Genomic DNA, 25,971 nt, shown 5'->3' on the forward strand with positions numbered 1-25,971 from the left:
AGAAAAAAAAAAAGAAAAAAAAAAGAATTGCAAAGCTTCCAGGGGCCTTCTCTGGTGGTCCAGTGGTTAAGACTTTGCCTTCCAATGCAGGGGGTGCAGGTTCCATTCCTGGTCAGGGATCTAAGATCCCACATGCTTCCCCGCCAAAAAAACCAAAGCATAAAAACCAGAAGCAATATTGTAACAAATTCAATAAAGACTTTAAAAATGGTCCACGTCAAAAAAAGAAAATATGAAAAATAATTGCAAAGCTTCCAAAGCAGTAGGAAATGCCGAGCGTTCACGGCACTATTGGGCAGATGAGAAAAAGGTGCCTGCTCCAAGGAGAACACCCCTGGGCAGGAAGTTGGTGCTTCTTGGTAAATTAGAAAGAGGCACTCCCTTGTCCTGGGGCACAGCATGGCCAGCAGATGGACTGGATTTTACACCCCGCTGGTCCTTCAGCCAGGTATTCTTGTACAGTGATCGCTGTGCACTGCCATACTTCTTGACCCTGATGTAACTGCTTGTGCTGATGCAATTTGGAAGAGGGCCCTCCAGCAGGTTTCCTGTTGCCATTTTTACCTTCCACTGGGTCCAGAAAGGTTTCTCCTTCCTCGAGCTGTCGTCCAGTTAGTTTATCTTCTCCAGTTCCCCCATGGTACAGGGCCGTGTTTCTGCCTATTGCATTTGCTTCACCGGTGCTGCCGAACTTAAGCTCCCTGGTTCCCGGCAGCCTGGGCCCACGCGCCCTTCAGGTAAAGGTCTGTCAGCCCCGGTGTTGTCCCACAAGGGCTCCAGCAGATGCTGGGCTGCCGTTTAGAGTGCCAGGTACACTTCCGGTGTGTGAAAGGAAGATTTCCTGCCCTTTTAATCATGAAAAGAATGTCTAGGAGGGCACCCTTGGCCTGTTAAGTGTGGACGAAGACTGTCTCCCGCCATATTAGGAAAAAAGATGTGACCAGCAAGCCTGCAGCCATCCCCAGCTGTGCACCCTGAGGGGATTCAGGGTGGAGAAAAGCAGGATACCGGCCCTAGATAGTTAAGGTGCATATCAAAGGAATGATTTCAATGAGCCCAGACTCTTAGCAAAGTGCTAATTCATTAACTTGAGGTGTCTGTTTACTGGTCTTTAGCTAAGCTTTTGATACTACAAATACTTGGGTTTTGCAAAAACTCCCATCCTGGCTTCTCCCCTGCTTCTTTGGAGCAGTCCCTCAGAGGTATCCGAGAGGCTGCCTCCAGGGCTTGAGTCCTCAGAAAGTCTACCGAATAAAACAATTCTCAACTTTTAGGTTGTGCATTTTTTTCATTCAACATAAATTTTGGTGAAGCTGTTGGGTAATTCATCCTCACGGTATCCTGTTTGCTTTTCCCCAGATTGCTCTGGGTCTCCTGCCTTCCTCTCTCTTGCCTCCCAACACCTGGCCAAGTGTGTCTACTTAGAATGGATATTGTTTCAAGTGAGTGTTCAGCAGTCAGGAAACACATTTTGGACACTGACTTCTGTACAGTACACTGTGTACTTGTACCCTTGAAAATAAAATGTATCTGATGAAAGTAGCCCTCCTCCAGAGTTTGCTGAGCCGAGGGAAGCAAAAGCCAAATCCAGAGCGCTAGAGTTTCCTAAGGAACAGCCAAGGCTTTGCGCTTGCTTCTCTGCAGACCCGCCTCGCCTTGGACAGCGGCAGGCACGGGGTGCCACATGGAGGGAGGCTACCCGAAGTCACTGTCGGCCAGTCCAGGTGCAAACTGTGCGCGGCGGCTGAGGGAGGCTTCCTCCAGCCACGTGCGCAGTGACAATCACACGTTCAGCGCGAAGGCGGTGCACACAGGAGCTCCCCGCCTCCCGAAGCTTTCCCCGCAGGAGTAGGGTAGACGGGGCTTTCCTTTCGGCATCGGTGTCAGAGACTCCGCTGGCGTCCCACGCCACCGCCTTCGGCGTCCAGGTCCCCAGAAGTCGGGGCACCGCCCACCCCTCCAGCGTGACTCGGGCGCGGGGGCTCGGGAGTTGTAGTTTCCGGCCGGGCGCGAGCGCCAGGGCTGGGGCGGCGCGGACTCCACGTCCCGGCGGGCGGCGCGGCTCGGCCCGGGGCGCCGGGGGAGGGGCTGCTCGGCCCTTTAAACCATTCAGGGCAGCTCCGAGGGCCGCAGCCGGGGACGGCGCCACGCGGGGGCCGAGCAGGCGCGGCGGCGGCGGCGGCGGGGCGCTCCGGGGAGGTGCGTACTGGGCCCCTTCGTCCCCCGGACCTGCGGAGGCGCGGGTCCCCGGATCGCGGGGCCTCGCGGACCGTGGGCTCAGGGCGCCCACGCGGGCGGGAGCGGGCCGGGCTGAGCTTCCCGCGTGAACCCGCCCCTTCCCCGCTGCGCTGATGGTCAGGTGGCTGCCTGCCCCCGGCCGCCTCTCCACCCAGCCCCGGATCCCCTCCCAGGCTTTCCTTGGCGTGGCCCCCTGAACTGTCCTGACTCCAGCCCCTCTCCCAGCCCGGGACCCTCAGGCCAGGGAGAGTGGCTCCCTTTCCAGATGTTAGGGCCCCGCGGCGTTTCTGAACATCTGGGTGGAACGCGGAGGCCCCCTGTGGATGCCGGAGGGTGTCCACGTTGCGGCGGGGGCTCAGCCCGAAGTGTGGGCGCGCAGAGCCGCAGCGGGAGCCCTGCATCTGGTGTTGACCACCTTCCTCTCCCCCACACCGGCTTTGGCCAGTCACTAGACCCTGGACTTTGACCTGTCTCTCTCCACCAGGCCCGGGCAGCTGATGGTTTTGGCGAAGTACTTTAAGGTAGCTGGGCCCACGCCCTCTTCCCCACCTACCTCTTGTCCTCCCCCCACACCACCACCACCCTGGCTCCCCTCCCTCATGACCGCCTGGATCCTCCTTCCTGTCAGCCTGTCAGCATTCTCCATCACTGGCCTATGGACTGTGTGAGTAAAGAGGGGGATGGGGGAAGCAACTAGGGGACAAAATGGACCCAGGCTGAGGAGGGACAGCGCCCAACAGGAGCCTGATGGCACACACAAAGTCCCTTGTCCTGTTGCAGGCTCCAGGGTGGTACCCAGGGCCACTCTGGCTGTCTGCAAAGCCTGGCCTGGTGCCTGGGCACACAGCCCCTTGGGACAAGCTGGCACCGCTGCTGTCCAGCAGGGTAGCCCTGACAGACACACTTCTAGCCAGGGCAACTTCCAGACGTCCTCTAGTTTGGGACTAGGCTGTGGGTTCTAGAGTAGCATCAAGCCCCAGGGCCACCCCAGTTTGAGTCCCCGGAAAGGACAATGAGGCTGAATGGGGGCAGAATCAAAGGAAAAGAGTCAGTGGGAGAAGGCTGGGGGCACCACGGGGCAGGGTGACCGTTGTGCTCCCGCAGGTATGCCATGGCCGTGATGAACCACCACGTGTGCCCCGTGGAGAACTGGTATGGCGCACTCTGCAGACAGCCTCACTCTAAAGCTCCCTTCATCTCTGTTCCCTCTGGGGCCGGGGCTGCCTCGAGCCAGACGGAGACACTGGGCCTCACTGCTCTTCTCTGACACTGGCAGCGCCTGCCCCTCCCCAGGCATGGCTTCGTGCCCACCTACCTGCTTCCCACTGTCATTTGCCCCTTTGGCTTCTGTCTCAGGGGGGGCCCTGGGAAGTGGGCTCTCCTGCCCCTGCCAAGGGAGGTCTGGGAGGGTGGTCTCCGAGAGGCCTGAGGCTACAGGCCGAGGGCCTGGGGGAACCCCTTTCCCCCAGGCTACTCTCTGTCCTGCCTGCCAGGTCCTACAACGAATCCTGCTCTCCTGACCCCACTGAGCAAGGGGGCCCCAAGACCTGCTGCACCCTGGACGATGTCCCCCTCATCAGGTAAGGCCTAGAAACCGCGCAGGTCACAGAGACCCAAGGCCCTGCCAGACTCCCAACTAAGCACCCGCAGCAAAAGGCCTGTCCTTGGGTCTCAGGAATAATAATCCCATTAAGAGCACTTAACTCCAATGTTACTTACCAATTACTATGTACCGGACCCTGTGCTGAATACTTTACATGCGTAGCGGCATTTAATTCTCCTAGCACTAAGGCAGCTGTTGTTTTCACCATTGTATAGGCAAGGAAAGTGAGAGCTATGTCATCCATCCAGGTCCCTCAGCTAGTAAGTGGAGGCGCCTGGATTGAAGTTCAAGCTCTCTGTTTGCCCAGCCCAAGTTCTGGCTTAAGGGAAGCCAGACCCCCTGCAGGCCTTGACCCTCTCAGGGAGTCCAAGAGCCTCGGGGTCTGCCCAGCAATCCCGGGCACCGCCTACCCCAGCACGCACACCAGCTCTGCCTTGGGGGGAGGTGCGGCCAGCCTAGGGCCAAATGTTGGTGAGGGACCCCGGCCCTTCTCATCCGTCAGGCTTGCCGGCTAAGGAACAGGCACAGATAAGGCGAGGGAGAGCCGGCGGGCCAGAATGGGGCTTCCGGTGCTCCTAACCCCCCTCACTGTCCTCGCCCCCTCCTCGCAGCAAGTGCGGCACGTACCCCCCCGAGAGCTGCCTCTTCAGCCTCATTGGCAACGTGGGTGCTTTCATGGGTGAGTTGTGCCCTCGGCCCGACCACCAACCCGCTCAGTCCCGCCCGCCCTCACACCCGCTCCCCACAGAGGCCCAGGAAGCCCTGGCCTCGCGCCGCCTACCCCGCCACAGGCTAAGGCCAGCGGGGTCACTTCTCTTCCGTTCCTTGAAGGCCCAAGGCTGACGTGCACACGGCCACGCTGCTAGGGCACACCACCCGCCTGTCCGTTCCCTTCCTGCCCTCAGAGTATCTGGGGGAAGCTGGTGGGCTCGCTGGGCTGGGCCAGGGCCAGCGCCGGCCCCACCTGTGCTCTCCTCCCCCAGTGGCCCTGATCTGCCTCCTGCGCTACGGGCAGCTCCTGGAGCACAGCCGCCATTCCTGGGTCAACACCACCACGCTCATCACAGGCTGCACCAACGCTGCGGGCCTGGTGGTGGTGGGCAACTTCCAGGTGCGCCCGCCTGCCCACCTCTTGCGCTTCCCCACAGGGGGCCAGGCTTTCGGCAGGGGCCCTCAGTTTCCTGAGGGTTGACCCCAGCTGCGGGTCTGCCCCTCAAGGTTGGGGGTGAGAAGAACAGGGCCCGGGAGGGGAAAAGCCCGGGAGGAGGGGACGGAGGCGGGTGGAGGGGCGCTGCGTCACGGGTCAGCCCCTCTCTCCGGGCCCAGGTGGATCACGCCAAGTCTCTGCACTACGTCGGAACCGGCGTGGCCTTCACTGCCGGGCTGCTCTTTGTCTGCCTGCACTGTGCCCTCTCCTACCACGGGGCCACTGCCCCCCAGGACCTGGCTGTGGCCTACCTGCGGATTGTGCTGGCAGCCGTCGCCTTTGTCTCTCTGATCCTCAGTATCCTTCCAGGACAGGGCGGCCAGGAGCGCCTCCTGTCGGCCAGGCCCTCTCCCGCCCAAGACGGGGACCCGCCCCACCCAGGGTGGTCTTCTGGCCCCCTCTCCTGGGAGGGGGAGGCCTGGTCCTCGGCCCGGCGGCCCCAGCCTCGCCGCATGTCCGGGAAGGCAGAAAGGGTGTCGCCAGGCTGCTGCCCGTCCCACTGAACGTTTCCTTAGCCCCATCCCAGGCGGGGTCTTCTTCATCCACGAGAGCTCTCAGCTGCAGCACGGGGCGGCCCTGTGCGAGTGGGTGTTTGTCATCGACATCCTCATCTTCTACGGCACCTTCAGCTATGAGTTCGGGGCGGTCTCCTCGGAGACGCTGGTGGCCGCGCTGCAGCCTGCCCCCGGCCGGGCCTGCAAGTCCGGGAGCAGCAGCACCTCCACACACCTCAACTGTGCCCCTGAGAGCGTCGCCATGATCTGAGGTCCGGGGAGGGTGGCTGGCCCGGCCTCCGCAGCTCCCCACCCGGTATCTCCTTTGCATTTATTTTGTACCAAAAAACGATTCTGAGCAAGTATTCTGTTGGGACCGAGGCTTCCTCGCTCCTGGAGGAGTGGCCATCCCACACCCACCCGTGCCATACAGGAGCGGGCCCGGGCAGCTGCCCAAGCTGCACACGGCCTGCTCCCTACACCGCAGTGTTATTTTTATGTTTTAAAGGTCACGTGTCCTCATTCACCCAGCCAGCCCTTCAGGTGCCTTCTTCTCCCCCAGTGCCACTGGGGTTTCCTGCTGCAGGAATTGGGGGCTGGGAACAGCGAGAGGGACAGCCGTCTGGGGGCGGGGGTGGGCACTCCTTTAGTCTGTGGGAAGGCTCACTTCTGGGCCCACTGAGCTGCACTGGGATTCTTCACCCTTTCTTTAGGGCAAATAACACAGCAGAACCACGTGGGTATTTTAGTACTTTTTTTATATATATATCTATTAAAAGAATTCTAATTTGCATGTTTGTAGTCTGTTCTGGAGAGTCGGAGAGGGCCTGATCCTGGCTTTCCCTAGGCAAAGGATGGGAGAAAGCCTCTGCGCCCACGGAGGGTCCTGAGTGCCCACTGCTGTTTGAGAGCAGGACTGCCAAAAACAAAGGATGCCAAGTGCTACCCAAATACCCCGCAAGAGCTTGAAGCCCTTTCTGGGCCTTGAAACAGTCTAAAGAGCCAACTCGATCCTTTCACACTTCCTGTCCTGCTCAGAGTCTGGTTTGAAGCTCGATTCCACACTAAGGGGTATGGGGAAGGGAGGATACAGAGAATAACTTGAAAATGTCTGTCAGAAGCCCCTGGGATTCTAAGGTTGACTACAGATTGCAGGAGGAGGGAGAGAGATGATGGGCTAGTTTTTCTTTACCATTTTTAACTAACTACTGGCTGCCAGACCCTGACACATTTTGCTTTCCAACCACAGACACAGAGGCCCAAGCCCTGGCTGGTCCGGTTGGTGGCCAAGTTCCTGACCTGGGCCCTACTGCCCTGAGGCCAGCAGGCTTGGCAGAGAGGGATGCGCAGCCTTGTACCTTCTACGGTTCAGGACCACCTTCCCCCATAGCAGTAGAGGCCCACTGGAGGGTACAGGGTCCCTGCCCAGGCCTGTGAGCAGTGGAGCGGCAGGACGGGTAAAGAAGCTTTTAATGAGAATTCGAGGCAGAAGAGGAAGGGGGTGTGGAGGAGGACTGGCGTGCTGTCCCAGCCACCTCATGTGTACATGGCTCCGTGGAGGTTCTCGAGTCGGTGCTTCTGCTGCTGCTTGCGAGCCTGAAGGAAAGAGGGCACGCTGGGCAGGGGCCGTACCCCAAGGCCTGTGGGTGAACGGACAGAGCAGCCACCGTGGGGCTGGCTCGCTGTTTTCAGGCCCTGGGCACCTGCGATGCCAAGGCTCTTGCCCCTCGCTAAAACCACTGGGAAGGCCGCCAGGGTCAGGGACCATGAGGCCTCCTCAGGCCTGCTGAGGTGGGGAACCAGAGCATCAAGGACGGACTCAGGGAGCCCCGTTACCACCCACTCCACTTACCCAGCCCCCTACCTTATCTCGTCTATACTCCTCATAAGTGTCATCATCAGTGGGCAGCTCGTGGCGGCACAGGGGGCAGGAATTTGTCTGGGAAAAGCAGTGCAGTGTACGAGCCCACGTCTGGTCTTGATGAGCTAAAAACCGTCTCCAGCTCCCAAATCCCACCCCTATCCCTCTCCCGTCTCGGATCCCCCCAGCAGTCCATAAGCAGAAAGCGGCTTGAGAACTGGGCCCAGGGCAGGGTGAGGGCCGGGGAAAAGGAAGCAGTACCTTGCTCAGCCAGGGCAGAATGCAGTTGGAGTGGAAGAGGTGACGGCAAGGCATCTCAATGGCAGTCTCCTCCTCCTCAAATTCCAAAAGACACACGGGGCACTTGAGCTCTTGAGGAGGGAGTGCTAATCAGGAGAGCTGCTATAGGTCCTACCTCCCAGCTCCCATTCCTGAAGGACACTTCTTGCCCCAACCTGGCCTGGAAAACTGAAGGGCCAGACCATAGTCTGGCTTCCAGAGGGGGTGGGTCTGGCAGACCTGACCCAAATAGTGGAAAGGATTAGTGTTCTCACCAGGCTGAGAGCCCCTGATGACTGTCCTGGGGAGGTTCTCAACTGCAGTCTTGGCAGCAGGTGGAGGCAGGTGGTGATCCCAATCTACTACCAACCCCAAGTCTTCGAAGTCCATCCTATTAAAAAGGGACCTGGGAAGAAGAATCCAAGGTCAGAACCAAAGAAAAACCATACTTCCGGGGCTTCCCTGGTGGTCCAGTGCTTAAGAATCCACCTGCCAATGCAGGGGACACGGGTTTGATCCCTGGTCCAGGAAGATCCCGCATGCTAAGCCCGGGCACCCCAACTACTGAGCCCGCGCTCTAGAGCCCACGAGCTGCAACTACTGAGCCTGTGCACCACAACTACTGAAGCCCGTGCGCTCTAGAGCCCGCGTGCCGCAACTAGTAAGCCCACGTGCCACAACTACTGAGCCCGCGTGCTGCAACTACTGAAGCCCTTGCGCCTAGAGCCCATGCTCCGCAACAAGAGATGCCACCGCAATGAGAAGCCCGCGCAGCGCAACGAAGAGTAGCCCCCACTTGCTGCAACTAGAGAAAGCCCGTGTGAAGCAACGAAGACCCAGCATAGCCAAAACACACACACACACAAAAAAAAAAACCCATACTTTCTCATTACCCCCGCAGTCCACTAGGCATTAACAGATAAATACTCTGCCCAGCTACTAGTACTAATAGCTACCCCTCAGTAGTGCTCACTACCTAAAAAGCACAGCGGGAAATGGCTTACAGCTGCCATCAGACAACCCCAAGCACGCAGGCTGTTTATTCCCATTTTACACATGAGGCAACAGCTCAGAGAAGTTACCCAGGCCACGCAGGAATGACCTGGTAGAGCCAGATTCCAAGTGGCAGTGTGGCTTCCATGCCTGGAGTTCCTAACGAATATGTCTACTCACAGCCACACGGCCCCTACCCCGCCCCCATGACCCGCCTACTCCAGTACCTTCTAGAACCCACTGCCCTCCGGCCCCGACTCCCCCGACTCTCCAGCTCGTCTTTTCCAGAACCCCTTTGCCCGGGCCCCTCCAAGGACGATCCAAATTATCGACCTCCCCCGAATCTCACTGTGGAACTAACTCTCCAGATTATTTATCCGTCCTCCTCTGAATCTACTGCCCCCAGATAATCCGCCTTCTCCAGCCAGCTTCAGCCCAGAAACCTGCTGCGTGAGCCCTACCTCCCAGCCCCACGCACCCACCTTGCGAGCTCCAGCAGCATGTTGGTTCGGGCATCCTGCTCGGGGTGCAACGGCTCGCAGTCGTGTTCATCAAAATAAGACGCCATGGCAGCGGGCCTGCCACAAGCCCTCAGACCCCGCTACACCCCAGCCTCGCGGTGCTGGCCAATAAACTGGCGAGTTGAGGGAGTGTGACCAATCATAGCATCCGAAAGGCGGGCACAGTGGCTCTTTCGCCTGAGGGAAAGCGGAAGTATTAATGTTATCACCTTTCATTGGCTCGATTAAGTCAGGTGACCAAAGGCTGAAACCAATGGCAGGGGCCGGGGCTGGTCAGAAAGCTTCCGTCTTGCAGTCCCAGCCTAGGGTAGGTTCGTGGGAGTGACGTGTGGATCGCGTCCCTGGAGCCCTGAAAAACCAAGGGTCGGGGCTGTAGGGGTCCAACATCCGCTCTGCGGCTCAGAGAGTCTCGGCAGGACAGATGTCAGAGGTCTCTGAGAGAGAGAGGGAGGCCCTGGCCCAGGGATCACGGTTCTGCGAGCCTAGGGAGCCCTGGTGTCAGGGTGCTTCCCGCTGCTCTGTCGCGGCCTCGCCGGGCACTTCTGCACTCTAGTTTGTTCGGGACTTGGCGCTTCACGACTCCCGCAAAACAAACAAAAATTCCCTGCTCACTTCTTCTGTGTTAGGCCCAATAATAAAGGTTGGGGCAGCCTCCCCAACCGAGAGGAGGACGATCCCTGAAGGGGAATCTGGGGCCTTACCAGCTCATGGAACTATCTGTGTGACCTTTAGCCCATTGCTCAACTTCTCCCCGAGCTTTTGTAAAACCAGTGGCTTGAATTAAACAAGTGGTTTGCATCCCTGGCTACCCATGAATCTCCTGGAGAGAGAAGAGGAGGGGTTGCAGCTTTAGGGAGAAAAACAAAAAAAACCTGTCTGATACTCAGCCTCAAAGATTCTGATTTAACTGATCTAGGCCTGGGAGTGGTATTTTTTTAATAAGCTCTACCGGTGATTCTGATGTGAGGCAAGGTTGAGAATGACTGCACTAAATGATTTGGATGATAGCTACCATTTAGTTGGCATCTAGAACCATGACATTGAGAGATATTGTACATAGGGTATAAATACTCTTCACGGTCATCCTGGGAACTAGTATCATTATCCCTGTTACATATGTAAAACCCAAGTCCACATTCACAGGGCCTCTTAGTGGTGTTTCACACCCAAGTGCAGCACCGGGTGCTTGCCTCCATCTTCCCCAGGAAAGGCAGATGGTGGTGAGCCTAGCGAAAGTAACACGCTCTGTGCGGGTACAGCTCCGCACAACTCGATGGTTTGTTCTTGTTTCTCCGTCAGTAGCCCTCACTCCACCTAACAAGGAACTGTTTCTGTTGCACCCTGAATTCCCCTTCCCACCCACTCTTGAGTTTGACATGCAGTTAAGGAGTTCAGGCAGTGGCTGCCCTGTTTCCCAGGTCTTGGTAGGGCCTTTCCTTCTTCCCTGGCCTTTACCCAACGATCTTACTTGGTGCCCTGAAGGCACTGCCTCCCTGGCCCTTTGAAAAGCCCCAATTCTTTCCCACAGGGCAAACTTTGTGACTCTTTGTTACAGCACCATAGAAGGAAGCCCTTTCCCTTTCCTGCCACCTACCCCACCTGTGATCTGGTGTAAAGCTTGAGGGAGAAATTGCAGCAGAGGTGCTCAAAGGGAAAAGTCTCTCTGAAGGTGAGAACCTTGTGATATAAAGATCTGCAAGTGCTTTCCTCTTTGTCATCCTATCTGGAGTCCCATGGGTCCTCTGAACATCCCAAGGCTCAGAAAAATAACAGATTTCATTCTCAGGGAAACAGACTTGGAGGGCACTGGTTGAAGGGTCTGGCTTGGGGGCTGCTGTGTCTTTACACATGCACCCCAGAAGGATCTGTCTGTAGGGTTGGATCAAGTTGAGAAGGGAGAAGGGCCACCTCCCAAGGCTGAAGTCCTTTGGGACTTTCTGTTTTCCAAGCAGCCCCAGGGGTGGAGGCAGATCAGGATGAACCAATGTGAAGACCTTCAAACACACACAGACACACATACACCAGTTTTTAACCCAACAGCAGCTTTTAACCCAACAGCAGCTTTTACTAAGCTCCATGTGGGACTGCCCCGGCATGGCCAGCGCAGCAGGTTGCCCTCAAGGCCAGTCTCTGGTGTGATGGGAAGGAACAAAGGTGCACAAACTGGTGCTTCCCCTCCAGGCTCACTGGGGTGGCTCAGCAGGGAGCAAACTCCAGGGTTCTCTGAAGACCAGAACCGACCAGTGTGGCTATTCGGCCTCTTTTCCAGGCCCAGCTGTGTCATTCCCCAGTCCCTGAGGCAGCGCCCGCATCCTGGGCCTGTGGGGCACTGCTGCCCTTGCTGCTTTGTGGGAGAAACATGGCCAACAACACAATCAGGAGGATGAGCAGACCACCGCCTACTACCAGCCCCAAGTAGATCCGGCAACGGACATTCTCCCAGCGCTTCTTCTGGGCCAGAGTCTTGGTTGTCTTGCTGAAGGCGGAGCTCTGTGGACACCCCCAGACACAGGGTAGGAGTTAGTGGTTTCCCCAGGGCCCTGGACCAGCTCCTTCCAACCCAGCCCTGACAAGGCCTAGACTCCTCCCGCAGCCTCCCCATCCTGTCAGCTCCCTTTCTCTACGCAGCCTGCCCTGGGACCCTCCCAGCCTGACTCCTGGTCTCCCACACTGGTGTAGCCCCTGACTCACAGACCTACAGGCTCACCCCCAGTTAACAATGCCAGTCTTCAACCTTTAGGAAGATCCACAGCTTCAAACCAAGGCCTTCATACTTCAAAAGACCTCCCACCCATTGCATAGCTAGGCTAGGGATGCTTCCAGAAACCCACAGTCCCCACACTGGCCCTTGGGTGAGCCTCAGGCCCTACCAACGGCCAGCCGGGAGACCCTGAGCACAGCCTGAGAGCTCCCTCTGAGGGCCCCTCCTAGCCTCTCCCTCCCCCTCCCTGCTTCACCAGGCCTCACACCATGTCCAGGAGTTGGTCTGAACGCTGTTCCAGCTCCGCCAGCTTCCCGTCGCGCTCCAGGACCTTGTCGAAGTTGTTGAGCATGATTTCTGTCACCTCATCCGCCTGCCGCTGGCACCGCTCCAACTCTTTCCCTGCCTGGACACCAAGCCCAAGGTCAGGGCTACATGAGGCCCCCGCCTGGCCCTCATCTGGTCCTGAGACTTAGAGGCCTCCTTGCCCCACTGCGCGCATACGCGCGCGTGTGTGTGTGTGTGTGTGTGCGCGCGCGTGTGCGTGCGCACTTGCACAGTGTATGAGTAAGGGGAACAGCGCCTTTCATGTAAGGGTCTGATATGTGCGAAAGGAAGGGCTGGCCTCTTGGGTGTGTACGGCTCACCTCTGGCTCCTCCCCTTGCCCATCAAGGCAGGTCCTAGGTCAGCCTTGACTTCCAGCATCTCAGCTTCCTCTAAGATGCCTGAGGATGGGACCTTCCCAGGACCCACCGTCCCACAAAGCAGACACTTGGCTCACCTGCTCTAGGAGGGCCTCAACCTACTGTGCACCTGCCCTGTGGCTTCCCACTGGCCTAAGGAGGCAGCAAAGAACACAGAACCAAGCTACTTGGCCAGAGCCAGACAGGAAGGAGATCCAGCCCACTGAGCTAGAGAGATAATTTTGGATCACCACACGTTATAGCCTCTGCCTAACCCCACAGACACACACACACACACACACACACACACACACACAAACTGAGATCAGATCTCACTCCCCTCCCTCCTCCAGCCTCTGACTGGTCAGGCCAGTTCTGCCTCCTGGCCTGACCCTGCTCCCACATCAATGCTCAAAGTCGATTCGCTGTCTGCCTGGGAGCCTCGGCCTTCCTGGCCTCTGGCCTCCAGCTTTCCAGCTAGCCAGGATCTTCACTGGGATTCAACTCACACAGGAGAGACCAGCCCTTGGAGTTCCCAGCCTGGGCAGCAGCCTCACCTGACAAAAGAACCCAGCTCATTTCAGAGGACTGGGAAGCGAGATGCAGGGTCCAAGCTGGGGGAGAGGCCAGGAAGAGGAAGAACACGTGGATCACAAGCAAGAAAGAAACTGGGCTTTGGATACATGCAACTGGGAGAGACCCAGGGCAGGAGGCCCTGGTAAGAGCTGGAGGTCCAGGGACATGTCGGGAGATGAATCCCAGAGGATTAACAAACCACAGGAACCCCCTCCCCCAGCCCTGTCCCCCAGAGCCCTACCCTGTTCTCATCTCCTCCCCACAGAGCATGGGCCAAGCTCCCTTTCCTGCCAGACTATATTGCCCATTGTCTGCGGCAGACATTTTGGCACTTGACTGAATTCCACTTAAAACCAGAGAAAGGGAAGGGATCTGGTGGTCACAGAGGGCCACCTCCTACTCAGCCAAGAATCCCCGTTCAGGATCCCTGCAGCTGCCTTGCATGTAACCTCCAAGCATTCCCAGTATATGAATCCTATCTCCCCAACTGGACCACAAGCTCCCAGAGGGAGGGCAGGGGCCAGTGCCCTGCCTTTGTCTGCCACCAGCCTGGAGGCCCAGGAGGCCAGCACAATGCTGACCATCCGCAAGGACTCAATGCGTGAGTCAACTGCATTATAACTTATCCAGATGCAACTGTCCTTCTCAAGTTTGTTATCCCAGTGTGTTTATCTAGCCCAGCAGGAGTTTCGAGGGGCAGGCATCTGAAACCCAAGTAGGTCAATATTTACTCATGAGCTAGAAAAGCAACCCATTTCGAAAGGGGGCTGGCAAACCACGACAGAGCGGTACACTCATGGGCTGGGGGAAGCAGTAGCTGGGGAACAAGGAAGCATTATGAAGAAAGCAGGGAAGGTGTACTCATCTCCTGAGTTTTCCCGAGTCAACCACCATCACCACTCTTATTAGGACTAAATTATTCAACACGTCTCCATTACTCGGAGTCTCTCACATTCAAATAGTCCAAGGCAAAAACCTGGGAATGGACCAGGATTCAAAAATGAGCATCACTGCTAGAGACTGGCGGGACGTTACATCTCCTTTTTTCTCATCTAAGTGCTACAGCTGTTGTCAGCTTATTCTCCAACATGGGGTGATGTCGGGTCACATTCTTCAGGAGAGCTGGCTGTCCCTCCCACTGCAAGCTGTAGCCTCCTTCCCCCACTGCGAAGCCAGGCCTGTCCGGAGCCCAGATGGGCCCAGGCCTAAAAGAACACATTCGCTCCAGGGAACACAGAGGCCCGAGGCTCAAGTCTCTAGCCCTCCTTGGCCGCCCTCAACCAGAGGAAAAAGGACACTGTAGGCACAGGTCTCTGCTGGCACGGTGATTCAAATAAAGAACTGCGAGGTGTGAAAGGAGGTAAGAGACCGGAGGACGGCCACGCTGCATCCGGCCACATAGAATTCAGCATAGTGCCTGGCACACCGTGGATGCGTGGAAAATACTTTCTGAATGAGTTGGGCCGGTTCTTGAAAAGATCGCTATAGGCTGGGGAAAGAAGCGTGTATGATACAGTTAGAGAAGAGTAATGAGTTTACCCCATGAGATACAAAGAGCGAGTGTTGAGCCGCCCACAGACAGGTGATTCCTGAGAACCGAGATAGACTGGGGCGGTGGCGGGGGGGGGGGGCACGTGGTGGAGACTACTGCCACGGGCAAACAGAGACACACTCTGGACAGTGACGGATCTGGCAGAGGGTGAAAGTCAAGATGAGGAAGCTCCCGTGCAGGGAGGGATGCATCAAGCGCTTGTGTAGGTTTCTGAGCCTGGAGGGGCTTCAGGAGACTTGCTCTGTTGGTGGTAGACTGGCATGAAAGAAAGTGAGATAACTCAGGCCAGAGGCCACCAGGAGGCATGTAGAAATGCTATCAGCAAGGGTATGTGGAGAGGTCCCCAGGCTGGGGGGGCCGGGAGGAACGGAGGGCAAGAGAGGAAGGGTGGGTGAGGGAGGAAGGGAGGGTGAGAGGCACTTCCAAGCTTGGGTAGGGGCGGCATTGTTGGTAGACGGAGGATGGTAGTTACACAGGAAATCGACAGACTGTGACCCGGTGTGCGGAATATCCCTCCTTCAATTCTCAAATCTCTCCTCGGGTTTTTCCAGGCCAAATACAGCTGGTTCCTCTGAAAAGAAAGCTCTTAAAAACCTCCCCGTCCAAACTCTCCTGTCCCCCCTCTTTCCTGATTAGTGCCTACGAAACCCTATCTCAGCTATTGTCATCTTCAGAGGAACCGGGGCAGCGACCTGGTGTATCACCTCCTTCCTGGGTCAGCGCTCGCCTGAGCTCAGAGCCTAAGAGCCGGGCTCTGCGTTACAGCCCTGGGTTCCTTCAAATCCTGCCTCTGCCACTCACCCACCAGCTGAGTGACTAAAGACTGGGGATATGACCTTCCTGACCCCTCCGCTTCCTCATCTATAAAGTGGTGACCATAATATCTCCCATAACATTAGCTAAGGCATGCGGCATGTTATAAATAAAGTGCTCAGCACAAGTCCTGACACATACTAAATGCTCAATAAATAATAGCTATTATTGCGGTAGCCCAAGTTTCCCTAGGTTTTTTTTTTAGCTGTCAGATGCCAAGAACCACACCTGTGGTCAGTAAAACCTCTTAAACTATTTTTACAAAATACACAGCCAAGCAAGCCCTTCCCTGTTGCCACCTTGTGCACTTAATCGTTTCTAACCTAAATATAAAACTTGACATGGGCCTTTGATAACCTATATCTATTTTATTTCCACCAGGCGCTGCAGGCTGTTGAGAAGGTTTTACCTCTTGACAGTAATAATAGCTCCCACTCAATGAGCACATGTTCTGAGCTGAGAACTGCGCTGCTAGAGCTTTGTTCACTTTCTCTCATTTAAGCCTCACAACAATCCACTGAGGAAAGTACTCTCATCCCAGTTTTATACGAAACTGAGGCTCGGAGGGCTTAAATCACCCACCCAAGGTCACAGAGCCAGTGAGCAGAAGGTCTGGGAGTTGAACAAACTTAGTCTCCGAGGATCACGTTCTTAACCCCGGTGTGAAACTGGATGCGGGTAAAGGGAGGTCAAATGCTTTCGCTGGCTGGCTAAAGACTCACCAAGTTTGACGCTGCCAGCCCAACTTGTGTGCCTATGAGGGAGGCCGGTGGCTCAAAACCCAAATTCTCTGCACAGAGCCTGAGTGAGGACCATCTACAAGATGAGTGAATTCATTACCCATTCAGTTTCTATCTTTCCCATCACTATTTTGTTCCTACTCTATCCCCTATACCAGTCACCAGGACTGGCACGAAGGAAATGCCCAAGAAACACCTGTTAACTGAATGAATCAGAAAAGAGGAGAAAAGAAGGAAAAGCAAGAAGGACCAGGTAGGGAAGGCGGATGGGAAGAAGGAAGGGAAAGTGCTGGGGGTGGACAAAGGGGCAGGAATAAGAGAAAAAAAAACAGAGGGAAGGGGCTAGGAGATGGCTGGGGGAGAGAGATCAATCCCCAGGCTCAGATCCACTATTTGCCTCAGATGAACCTGTGAGAGTCCCAGAGTTTCCCAGTCACCCCCAGTAACTTATCACAGCCTCAGCCTTCAAGTTTCCTCTTCTCACCAAGGGCTAAGGGCCAGCCGCAAGCCCATCCTAACCCTGCCTGATTCCTTGCTCTGCACGCTGGGAAGTGGGCTCTGGGCTCCATCCCATTCCCTGGGCCTCCCTCAGTTTCCTGGCCTGGCCTTAGAGCTCAGTGCTACCTTCCTGCCCCGCTTCCTCTTCCTGCCTCCAGTTCCCTGGAGACGAGGCCATCCAGGCATCTCGACCCCCAGCCAGGCCACATCCACATCCATCACACCTCTGCTGCCTTCTCCATGGCGGAATCTTTTTTCTTTTTTATGGCAGTATCTTTTTTTTTTTTTTTCTTTTTGGCCTTGCCATGTGGAATCTTAGTTCCCTGACCAAGGATCGAACCTGTGCCCCCTGCATTGGGAGGGCAGAGTTTTAACCACTGGATCCCCAGGAAAGTCCCTCCATGGCAGACTCTTAAAGCACCAAGCCTGCTTCCTGCCCGGCACAACTTCCCAGGAATTCCAGGGGAGGGGAGAAGCAACTGGCACCAACTGCTCCTGACACCTTTGCCTTGGAAATGACAAGTGGGGACAGAGGCCAGAGTCTACAGCAGGAGTGGGGGATGACTCAACTCAAGAATGGTACGGCTTAGAAGGGAGTCAGGCTATGCCACACTCTGATAACTTCAGTGGAACTTTTATAGTAAACATCTTACTTTCTCTGTCTCCAGGGGAAGGAGTTTGCCCTCCAACACCCTGCCACAGGATCGGCTCAGGTTTCCAACCCCTGGGCCAGACTTGTGTCCTCACAGCTCCAGGAAGGGCTGAAGAGGTCACATTACCCACCACTTCTCAGGAGCAGGTTCTGAGGGCCAGGCAGGTCTCTGCCATTGTATCTCCTCTAACCTCCTAAGGACCCAGCAAGGCGGGTATCGCTGACCCCACTTCACGATGCGGGAAAAGAGGCTCAGGGAAGCTAAGTGACTTGCGCTGGGCCACAGAGCGGGTAAGTGGCCACCACCGGGATCTCAGCCCGGAGTCTGACTCCGAAGCCGGTGCTCGTAACCGCTTGGCCCCGGCAAGTGGGAAGCCGGAGTCCCGCTCACTCGGCGCTGGGCAGCCGGGACCCTCGCACGCCGCCCCTTCCCTCCCGCGATGCGCGCGACGAGCCGAGGGTCCGGCCCCGGTCCTGCTTCCGGGCGCCGTCCCGAAGGACGCCCCCGCCCTTGGACTTCGGACTCCCGCCTCGCACCCCCCACGCTCGCCCTCTGCCCCGGCCCCGGGCCCTCACCATCGCCGCCGCCGCTGCCTCGCCGCTCCGGCTTCTCTGCCCGAGCGGCCGCAGTGCCAGGGATCTGGGAGGAAGCGGAGGGCGGGGCGGGGCCTGCCTGGCGGGGGCGGGGGGCGAGCCTTCTGGGAGCGGCGACCGAAACCAAGTCAAATCAGTCAAATCGGAAGCGGCCGGCGATGGCTCCTGGGATACCGGTTCGGCACCTCTCCCCGGGCCGCCGGCGCCCGGCTCGGGATGACTCCCCAGCCTGGTGAAGTGGGGCCTCCGCCCAATCGGCCTGGTGCCTGGTCTACAGCTCGGGACCCCAGCCTATGAAATGGTCCCAGTGGAGTGGGCTCTGGAACGGGCTCAGGGAATCCTCTCTGGAACTGCATCCCAGCTCAGGTAGACCGGGTTGATCTGGGGAGGAATCATTTATTCATTCAACAAGCACCTGTAGGAGCGCCATTGTCCTGCACTGTGCTAGGCGCAGGAAACGCAGTGAACTGCATGCCAGCTCAGGTAGACCGGGTTGATCTGGAGGGGAATCATTTATTCATTCAACAAGCACCTGTAGGAGCGCCATTGTCCTGCACTGTGCTAGGCGCAGGAAACGCAGTGAACAGCCGGACAGGGTCTTTGCCACCTTGGTGAGTGCAACTCACCCATAACCAAAAACCGACCACGCCAAAGTTCTGAAACTAAATAAAGTTTATTCACAATAAATATCATGAGTGCACTACCTGCCACTGGAGGGTACATTCTAAAACGGTCAATTGTATGTTTTGCGAATTTCACCTCAATTAAAAGGGAAAACAGGGCTTCCCTGGTGGCGCAGTGGTTGAGAGTCCGCCTGCCAATGCAGGGGACACGGGTTCGTGCCCCGGTCCGGGAAGATCCCACATGCCGCGGAGCGGCTGGGCCCATGAGCCATGGCCGCTGAGCCTGCGTGTCCGGAGCCTGTGCTCCGCAACGGGAGAGGCCACAACAGTGAGAGGCCCGCGTACCGCAAAAAAAAAAAAAAAAAAAAAAAAAAGAGAAAACAGACCCCCATGGAGCTCTAGGTTTTTCTTTCTTTCCCCTTCACCACGTGGGCAAGTGCAGCCCTGTCCTGATATGACCCCCTTCCTCAGCTGGAGGATGAGGGAGGCTGGTGTGTCTAACCTGTCCAGAGCCTTCCTGAGCTGAATCTATCTATCCTCAGCCTGCCCTTTCACTGCTGCAGAGAAGCCACCAGCCACCTGTTCTCTATCTCACCCCATACCATCCCAGCATCTCAAAGGTGGCCCCTCTTGAGGAAGGGGGTTGGGGCCTTCCCTCTCCCACCTTAAGCCCCATGTGAGCACAGACCCCACCCCCAGCCTGGACAGACTAGGTCCCAATCACCCCAGTTGCTTGGACCTCAAGTCCAGGAGTGGACTGAGAAGAGAGAGGATGGACAGGGTCCTGACAAAGTCTGCCCCCAGGGTCTCTTCTGTGCCTTCCTCCCTTCCTAGTTTGCGGGGTATGATTCTATTTTTTTTTTTTTTTTTTGGGCTGCGCTGTGCGGCATGTGGGATCCTAATTCCCCAACCAGGGATCAAACCCACGCCCCCTGCATTGGAAGTGTGGAGTCTTAACCACTGGACCGCCAGGGAAGTCCCCGGAGCATGATTCTAGAACCTGACTTGGCAGTACTAGTCCCCAGTCCTGTTTCCCAACCCCGCCCCTTCCAGACTCCCTCCCCAAATCAGGTTCTTTTCAGTTCTGGAAAGCCTATGGGGGAGATAGGGACAGAGATGACGTGAACCCTTCCCCCAAACCAAGGCGCACTGGGCACTGGGAAGAGTGACAATGATGGTGGAACCTGGTGGAGAGCAGGGAGGCCCAAGACAGAGAGGCCCATTGTCCACGGAGGGGAAGGAAGGCCATAGGCCCTGTCCTGTGACACTGACTGTGCCCAGCCACGAGACACGGGTGAGAGATGCTCACCCGCTCAGGACAGCTGGGACCCAGAGGCCCTGCTGAGTTCCAGGACAGGAGCAGACAAAAGCAAACAGAACTCGCAGACCCACAAGAGAAGGAAAAGCAGCTCAGTTCCTCTAACCCCCTCACCCTAAGACTACAACAGGGCCACCAAAGAGAAATGGCAATGATGGGAGGGGTGGGAGGCCCTTAACCAGATTCCTAAATGCTCTGCCCAGGTAGGCTTCATGTCTCGGCTAACACTTCCAGCAGAAAACTAATCAAGGAAATGGTAAGACCCAGAGGGGACACTTAAGAGTCTTACATACTGGGCTTCCCCGGTGGCGCAGTGGTTGAGAGTCCGCCTGCCGATGCAGGGGACACGGGTTCGAGCCCCGGTCCAGGAAGATCCCACATGCGGCGGAGTGGCTGGGCCCGTGAGCCATGGCCGCTGGGCCTGCACGTCCGGAGCCTGTGCTCCGCAACGGGAGAGGCCGCAACAGTGAGAGGCCCGCGTACCGAAGGAAAAAAAAAAAAAAAAAAAAAGTCTTACATACTACCCTAAAATGCTGGGAAGGTTTTGAATTTTCCATACGCCAAGACCTCCAGAAAATTCCTGTTCTTGAGACCAGTGACAATGATGGAACAAGGGGAGATAAAGAAAGACAGCGAGTTTCCATCTTTCTTCTCCAAACATATGCTCTCCACCCCTCCAACAGCTTGGGCCTCCAGTGGGAGGATCTCGGCCAGAGGGCGTCCTTGGGGAGAAAAGAAATGGAAGGGCCAAAGGCAAAATGGAAAGGGAGAAAGTACCTCACATGCATAGGGATACTGAAAGGTCTTTATTGCCCACTGGCCACCCTCAGTTCCATCAGTTTCCCAGCCATGTGCTGGCCCTTCTGGGTCTCTCCAACCAACTCTGAGGACCCCTGAAACACAGCCACAGTCCAGCTCTCTCCTTCTGGGGACCAAGGTGCTCCCTGGGGCAGACAGTGTGGTAGAGGGGCCCCAGAATGAGGGTTGGGAGGATGGAGCAGCATTCCCTGTGGAGAAGGACAGAAGAGAGGGCCCCTCTTGGCACCCACTATGGAAGGCTGCCCCCGAGGAAGAGGGCAGGGTGGGAGGGGTTCCCTAAGTTACTTAAGGGATAGCACCCGTGGCAAAGAGCACGATGAAGAGGACGATGATAAAAACAATCACGCAGATGAGGACGATCATCTTCACGTTCTTCCACCAGAACTTCCGAGCCACCTTCTGCGATGTGGTCTTGAAGTGCTCGGACTGTTGGGAACAAGGCAGAATCACCCAGTGCCTCCTGCCACTGGGATGAGCACACCGAGACCCACACGCCATACATCTAAACACTGAAGTGCTACGTTGAGGTAACAGACTGCTAAATAAAGTCGTTAGTTCTGTGCTCCTACCTTGACAGATGTACCTTCACAACCATCTGGTGAACCAATTCAAATTTAGAATTCTTGGGCTCCCTCTGGTCCCCTGCCTGCCCCCTTCTCTTCTTACCCCCGCACGGTCATGCACCCTGAGGGGCCACTGACGCATGCTCACACCCAGGGTTGTGACATTGGCAGCGCAACCCACCCTTGGGAGGGCAGACACTGGGGCTGAGGGGTGCAGGCTCCAGGTGGACACATCCCCCTGCTTCCATAACTTCTGGCCACATGAGGACCGCTGAAGCTGGAGGAGGGGCCAGAGCAGTCCAGGGGTTGGAACTGAGGGAAAATGCTCTTCCTCTCCCAACTTGAATTGCAGAAATTGTTTCCCTGGGCCATGCTTCCCAGCTTGGGCTGTGGAAAGAAACACTAAGTCCCAGGGAGTCAAAGGAGCTATGCTCAAGATTACACACAGGACTCAGAAAGCCATGGCCAGTCTCTCCCCGTGGACATGGAATCTTAGTCTCCAGCCCTCTGTTGAACTTTAGAGTTACTCCCTCCCTGAGCAGCTGGCTTCAGCCTCTGGCTGGAGGAGGAAGAGAAGAATGACATCTAGCAAGATGTGTGGGAGATATTATTCCAGCCTTCAGCCAGCAGAGGATCCTGGGATCAAAGACTTTTACTCCTCTTCCCAGCTTCTTTTTAAAGCTGGCTCAGCAAGACTCTAACAGTTTTCCACCCCCTGCCTAATAACTCCTGGGGAAGGCCAAAGGCCCTAAGAGGATTTTCTGGAGCCAGTATTTTTGTTCTGGAGAGGCCGGGTCCAAATGATTGTCAAGGGCAGCCTTCAAAGGGAAAGTCGATTTCATAGGAGAGAAGCCTAAGACAGCACAGGCTGACTGAGCCATCTATCTGTCTCACAAAATGCCTCCATGGGTCCACCCCCGCATCCCCAGCCCCAGTCCTTGAGCCCATTCCCTGGACCCCAGTACCAATCAGTGGAATAGAGCAGAATTAGAAGTGGGGATTCAGCTCACATCAATTCCCAACACAGGTAAAAAGGCAGGCTTCCCTCCGGATCATTCTGCCACCAAGACCACCAAGCCTCAAGCCCCCACTAATCCTCCTTCCCCCACTTCCCCTGGCCCCCACTGGGCTCCCCCATCATCTCACTGTGGCTTCCAGATCCTCTGTCTTGTTACGGAGATGGTCCAGGTTTTCTCCCCGGGCCAGGATCCGCTCCACATTCTGGGTCATAATATTCTTGACTCCCTCCACTTCACTCTGCAGGTTTCGCACACGGTCATCTCCTCCACCACCACTCGCCTCCTCCTGGCAAGCCACACAGGGGTTAATTAGGCCGAGTGCTGGAGGGACTGAGACACAGCCTCAGAGGCCAGAGGAGGGGGAGGTCTAAGGTGGACTTCAGTTTTTGTAATGCTTGAACTGTTTGCAAAGAGAATGTTTTCCTGTAGTACTTGTGTAATCAAAAACAAATGCAAAAAAAAAAAAAAAAAGTGCTCTTTGGGGCTTCCCTGGTGGCGCAGTGGTTGAGAGTCCGCCTGCCGTTGCAGGGGACACGGGTTCGTGCCCGGGTCCGGGAGGATCCCACGTGCTGCAGAGCGGCTGGGCCCGTGAGCCATGGCCGCTGAGCCTGCACGTCCGGAGCCTGTGCTCCGCAACGGGAGAGGACACAGCAGTGAGAGGCCCGTGTACCGCAAAAAAACAAACAAACAAAAAAAACACAAATGCATTTTTAAGCCCCAGATGGTGAGAGCCATGCTAGGAGACAGACTGGATCCAACTTCTTTGTGGGTTCTCAGGGCACGTGAGAGGGCAAGAGGCACACCCCCAAAGCCCTCTCCACTGCTTCTTTGTTCCTCAGAGAGGGTCAGAGGAGACTGCTGAGCCAGCACCTCACAAGGCACAGCCCCACCATTAACCTGTGAATTCCCAGATCCCACCGGTCCTCATTAAAAATGCCTGTCTGTGCCCCTCCCCCCGCAGACCACCCTCCCCTAGCCTAACCCGCCCTCTCTTCAAGACACCAGCTGGAGAGCTGCTCCGGCCTCCTGGGCAGCCTGAGCCACGGCAACCAGGCTCCAAGTCCCTCACAAGGCCCCACGAGAGACAGCCGTTGGGCCACAAACTTCTGCTTTCCCACCACTAAGCACCGCGCGCAGGCACCACGCCATTGCCTGCTTAGGCGAGTATGAAACATACAAACAGCAGCCTGGGTGTTGGGGGAAATGGAGGGCAAGTCCTCCCTGGCCGATGCCTCATCCCCAGGCTTTCTGATAAGGTTTTAGAACAGGGAGGGGAAAACACTACTAAGCTCCTCCCTCCCTGACCCACTAGACTTCCAGACCCAAGCCAGGGGCGTGGGTCCAAACTAGATGATCACAGAGAACCAACTTCTGACTTTTTTTTTTTTTTTTTTTTTTTTTACAAACCCTCAGCTCTCTTCCTCCTGTTTATGGAGACGGGGGAGATTCCCTGGACTCGACGGAGAGACAAATTCTTTGGGTTTCTGTACAGGGATAAAGTGAGAGGCGGAGCGGGATTCCTGCCGCTGGGCTGGAATCTGCGCTGGGAACGGCAGAGGCACTGCCCAGGAATGTCACGACACCCGAAGGCCGGAGGGCTGGAGGAGGAGATGAATTAGGATCTCCCACTCCCACCGAAGCTCCACTCCAGGCCAGCTCAGGGCTCAGGGGAGGGAGGGGGCAGAGAAGAGCAGGAACACCCGCCCAGGCAGCTCAGACCTATTTGCAGCCCAGCTGTCAAAGAAGAGAGGTCACAGTCAGCGCGGGCCCAGCCCTCAGATTTTGCCACCAGCTTTCCTTTGCTGATCCCCAGGCCCCAGCCCCCTCTGGCTGCTCGTGAAATCAGCCCCTTCTTAGTTTCCCGCTCTCTCACCATGTTTCCGAGCGGCTCGGGCCTGTCGGCAGCAGGACGCTCGCCTAGTCTGTTTCCTCTAGGGCAGCCGTCGGTTCACTTCCTGCTTGTCCAACTTTCAGCCTGCCCCCGCCCACCTCGCATCCCAAGCCTCTCCGGCCACACCTCGCGCAGGTTCCCCAGGTAGGCGGGCACTCTCCACCTCCCTCCCAAGTCTCCTGGGACACCGGGGCTTAGGCTTAAAGCGGCAGGGCTCCCCGGCACCACATTTCTTCTAACTTGTCAGGAACAAGAAAAGTAAGATCAAGCAGTCCTCCTAGGTTTCCTGATATAGAAAGGGCAGCCGTCTCCTTTATTTTTATTATTATTATTATTATTATTATTATTTTTTGGCTACACCACGAGGCATGCCGGGGATCTTAGTTCCCTGACCAGGGATGGAACCCGTGGCCCCTGCAGTGGAAGCGCAGAGACTTAACCACTAGACCGCCAGGGAAGTCCCCCATCTCCTTTGTTTTATGTTCTGAGTATCTCATCCCCAATTCTTAGAGACTGAAATCAACCCTAAGCACCCTGCCAGACCTTGTTCACATGGAAACAGAACGCAGATATGAACATTTCTTGCTGGACAACCCTTGTTCCCATGTCTGTTTTAGTGCAGAAAGCATTGAAACCCCCAAAGTCTGGAATGCTGTAATCCTGAGCCGGTGTCGGAAAGCTGCACACCCTGAGTGGACCTCTTCACCTGCCTGGGTTTTGCAAGTGCGGATGCTTACCTCCTAGGGTGGTGCTGAGGAGTAAAAGGATAGCACATGCCATGTGCCTAGTACCGTGCCTGGATCGAAGGGCTGCCCGCTGCTCAAACCAGGGGATGATGGCTCACCAACCCTCCTTCCCTTCCAGAGTTCAACAGTCCTGCACGTCCCTTCCGAGGCCACCATGTCGGTGGGTGAGCCCCGTCAGAAACGGTCATGCGACTGCCCTAGGGACAAGAGAGACGGCCCAGGGCAAAGGATTTTTCCACCCACCTGGCTCCAGGCCAGAGAAAATCCACTTTTCCTGGACAGTGTTTATGGAGATAAAAGAACAATAACAGGGATGCGCAGAAAGGAACAAACATTCCTGTCCCATCGCAGAAGAAGTAACGGTTCCAAGAGGGAAATGGCAGCTTCTCTGACAAAGGCTTTTTTTTTTTTTTTTTTTTTTTTTTTTTTTTGTGGTACGCGGACCTCTCACTGTTGTGGCCTCTCCTGCTGCGGAGCACAGGCTCCAGACGCGCAGGCTCAGCGGCCATGGCTCACGGGCCCAGCCACTCCGCGGCACGTGGGATCTTCCTGGACCGGGGCACAAACCCGCGTCCCCTGCATCGGCAGGCGGACTCTCAACCACTGTGCCACCAGGGAAGCCCTGACAAATACTTTTTTAAAGAGTCTAATACATTTTGGACTTCTGTAACATTTGGAGACCCTTAATTCTCATTTATAATGAAATCTTAGTCCCAATTAGATAAGATTATTATCTTTTTCAGGCCTGAATGTGGGGGACAGGATCAGCCTGTTTTCACAGAGAATGTGGCTGCCCCACTCCTCACCGTCCTTAGAAAGGCGACAATGCAGCCAAGCGGAGGTGGCTCAGAATCCTTGATCTATACTTTCACTGTTCAATACAGTAGCCACTGACCACAAATGGCTGTGGAACATTTGATATGTGGCTAGTCTAAACTGAGATGAGATGTAAGAGTAAAACACACAGCAGATCTCAAAGACTTATG

General features: G+C 56.1%; 4 protein-coding genes across 10 annotated transcripts; 1 reads left to right on the forward strand and 3 right to left on the reverse strand.

Moving 5' to 3' along the window:
- Positions 1 to 2,106: 2,106 nt before the first annotated feature.
- TMEM150A (transmembrane protein 150A) lies at positions 2,107 to 6,333 on the forward strand. 3 transcript variants are annotated; one of them, XM_060116876.1, is made up of 8 exons: positions 2,110 to 2,199; positions 2,723 to 2,902; positions 3,343 to 3,390; positions 3,708 to 3,818; positions 4,453 to 4,520; positions 4,825 to 4,952; positions 5,168 to 5,345; positions 5,575 to 6,333. In XM_060116876.1, the coding sequence occupies exons 2-8, from the start codon at positions 2,736 to 2,738 to the stop codon at positions 5,811 to 5,813; spliced, it is 939 nt and encodes a 312-aa protein (XP_059972859.1). In that variant the 5' UTR covers positions 2,110 to 2,199; positions 2,723 to 2,735; the 3' UTR covers positions 5,814 to 6,333. The 3 variants fall into 3 exon arrangements, with proteins under 3 accessions (XP_059972861.1, XP_059972859.1, XP_059972860.1); XM_060116877.1 differs by having other exon boundaries at positions 2,112 to 2,199; positions 3,732 to 3,818; XM_060116878.1 differs by lacking the exon at positions 4,453 to 4,520 and having other exon boundaries at positions 2,107 to 2,199; positions 5,575 to 5,767.
- Positions 6,334 to 6,995: 662 nt separating this feature from the next.
- On the reverse strand, positions 6,996 to 9,508 carry RNF181 (ring finger protein 181). 4 transcript variants are annotated; one of them, XM_060116880.1, is made up of 5 exons: positions 9,158 to 9,461; positions 7,958 to 8,088; positions 7,665 to 7,774; positions 7,407 to 7,481; positions 6,996 to 7,138 (listed from the first exon to the last, which is right to left on the reverse strand). In XM_060116880.1, the coding sequence occupies exons 1-5, from the start codon at positions 9,241 to 9,243 to the stop codon at positions 7,079 to 7,081; spliced, it is 462 nt and encodes a 153-aa protein (XP_059972863.1). In that variant the 5' UTR covers positions 9,244 to 9,461; the 3' UTR covers positions 6,996 to 7,078. The 4 variants fall into 4 exon arrangements, with proteins under 4 accessions (XP_059972863.1, XP_059972864.1, XP_059972865.1 ...); XM_060116881.1 differs by having other exon boundaries at positions 9,154 to 9,225; XM_060116882.1 differs by lacking the exon at positions 9,158 to 9,461 and adding an exon at positions 8,765 to 8,829.
- A 1,732-nt stretch (positions 9,509 to 11,240) lies between these two features.
- Positions 11,241 to 18,170, reverse strand: VAMP5 (vesicle associated membrane protein 5). The gene is made up of 3 exons (XM_060117471.1): positions 17,989 to 18,170; positions 12,166 to 12,303; positions 11,241 to 11,686 (listed from the first exon to the last, which is right to left on the reverse strand). Exons 1-3 carry the CDS (start codon positions 17,989 to 17,991, stop codon positions 11,477 to 11,479), a joined length of 351 nt encoding a protein of 116 aa, XP_059973454.1. The 5' UTR covers positions 17,992 to 18,170; the 3' UTR covers positions 11,241 to 11,476.
- A 2,573-nt stretch (positions 18,171 to 20,743) lies between these two features.
- On the reverse strand, positions 20,744 to 24,322 carry VAMP8 (vesicle associated membrane protein 8). Of its 2 annotated transcripts, none has more exons than XM_060117614.1 (3): positions 24,222 to 24,322; positions 22,476 to 22,634; positions 20,744 to 21,192 (listed from the first exon to the last, which is right to left on the reverse strand). In XM_060117614.1, the coding sequence occupies exons 1-3, from the start codon at positions 24,222 to 24,224 to the stop codon at positions 21,052 to 21,054; spliced, it is 303 nt and encodes a 100-aa protein (XP_059973597.1). In that variant the 5' UTR covers positions 24,225 to 24,322; the 3' UTR covers positions 20,744 to 21,051. The 2 variants fall into 2 exon arrangements, with proteins under 2 accessions (XP_059973597.1, XP_059973596.1); XM_060117613.1 differs by lacking the exon at positions 24,222 to 24,322 and adding an exon at positions 23,526 to 23,587.
- Between the last annotated feature and the right edge of the window lie 1,649 nt (positions 24,323 to 25,971).

This window comes from Mesoplodon densirostris, chromosome 14, assembly GCF_025265405.1.
Source record: "Mesoplodon densirostris isolate mMesDen1 chromosome 14, mMesDen1 primary haplotype, whole genome shotgun sequence".
Lineage (NCBI taxonomy): Eukaryota > Metazoa > Chordata > Mammalia > Artiodactyla > Ziphiidae > Mesoplodon > Mesoplodon densirostris.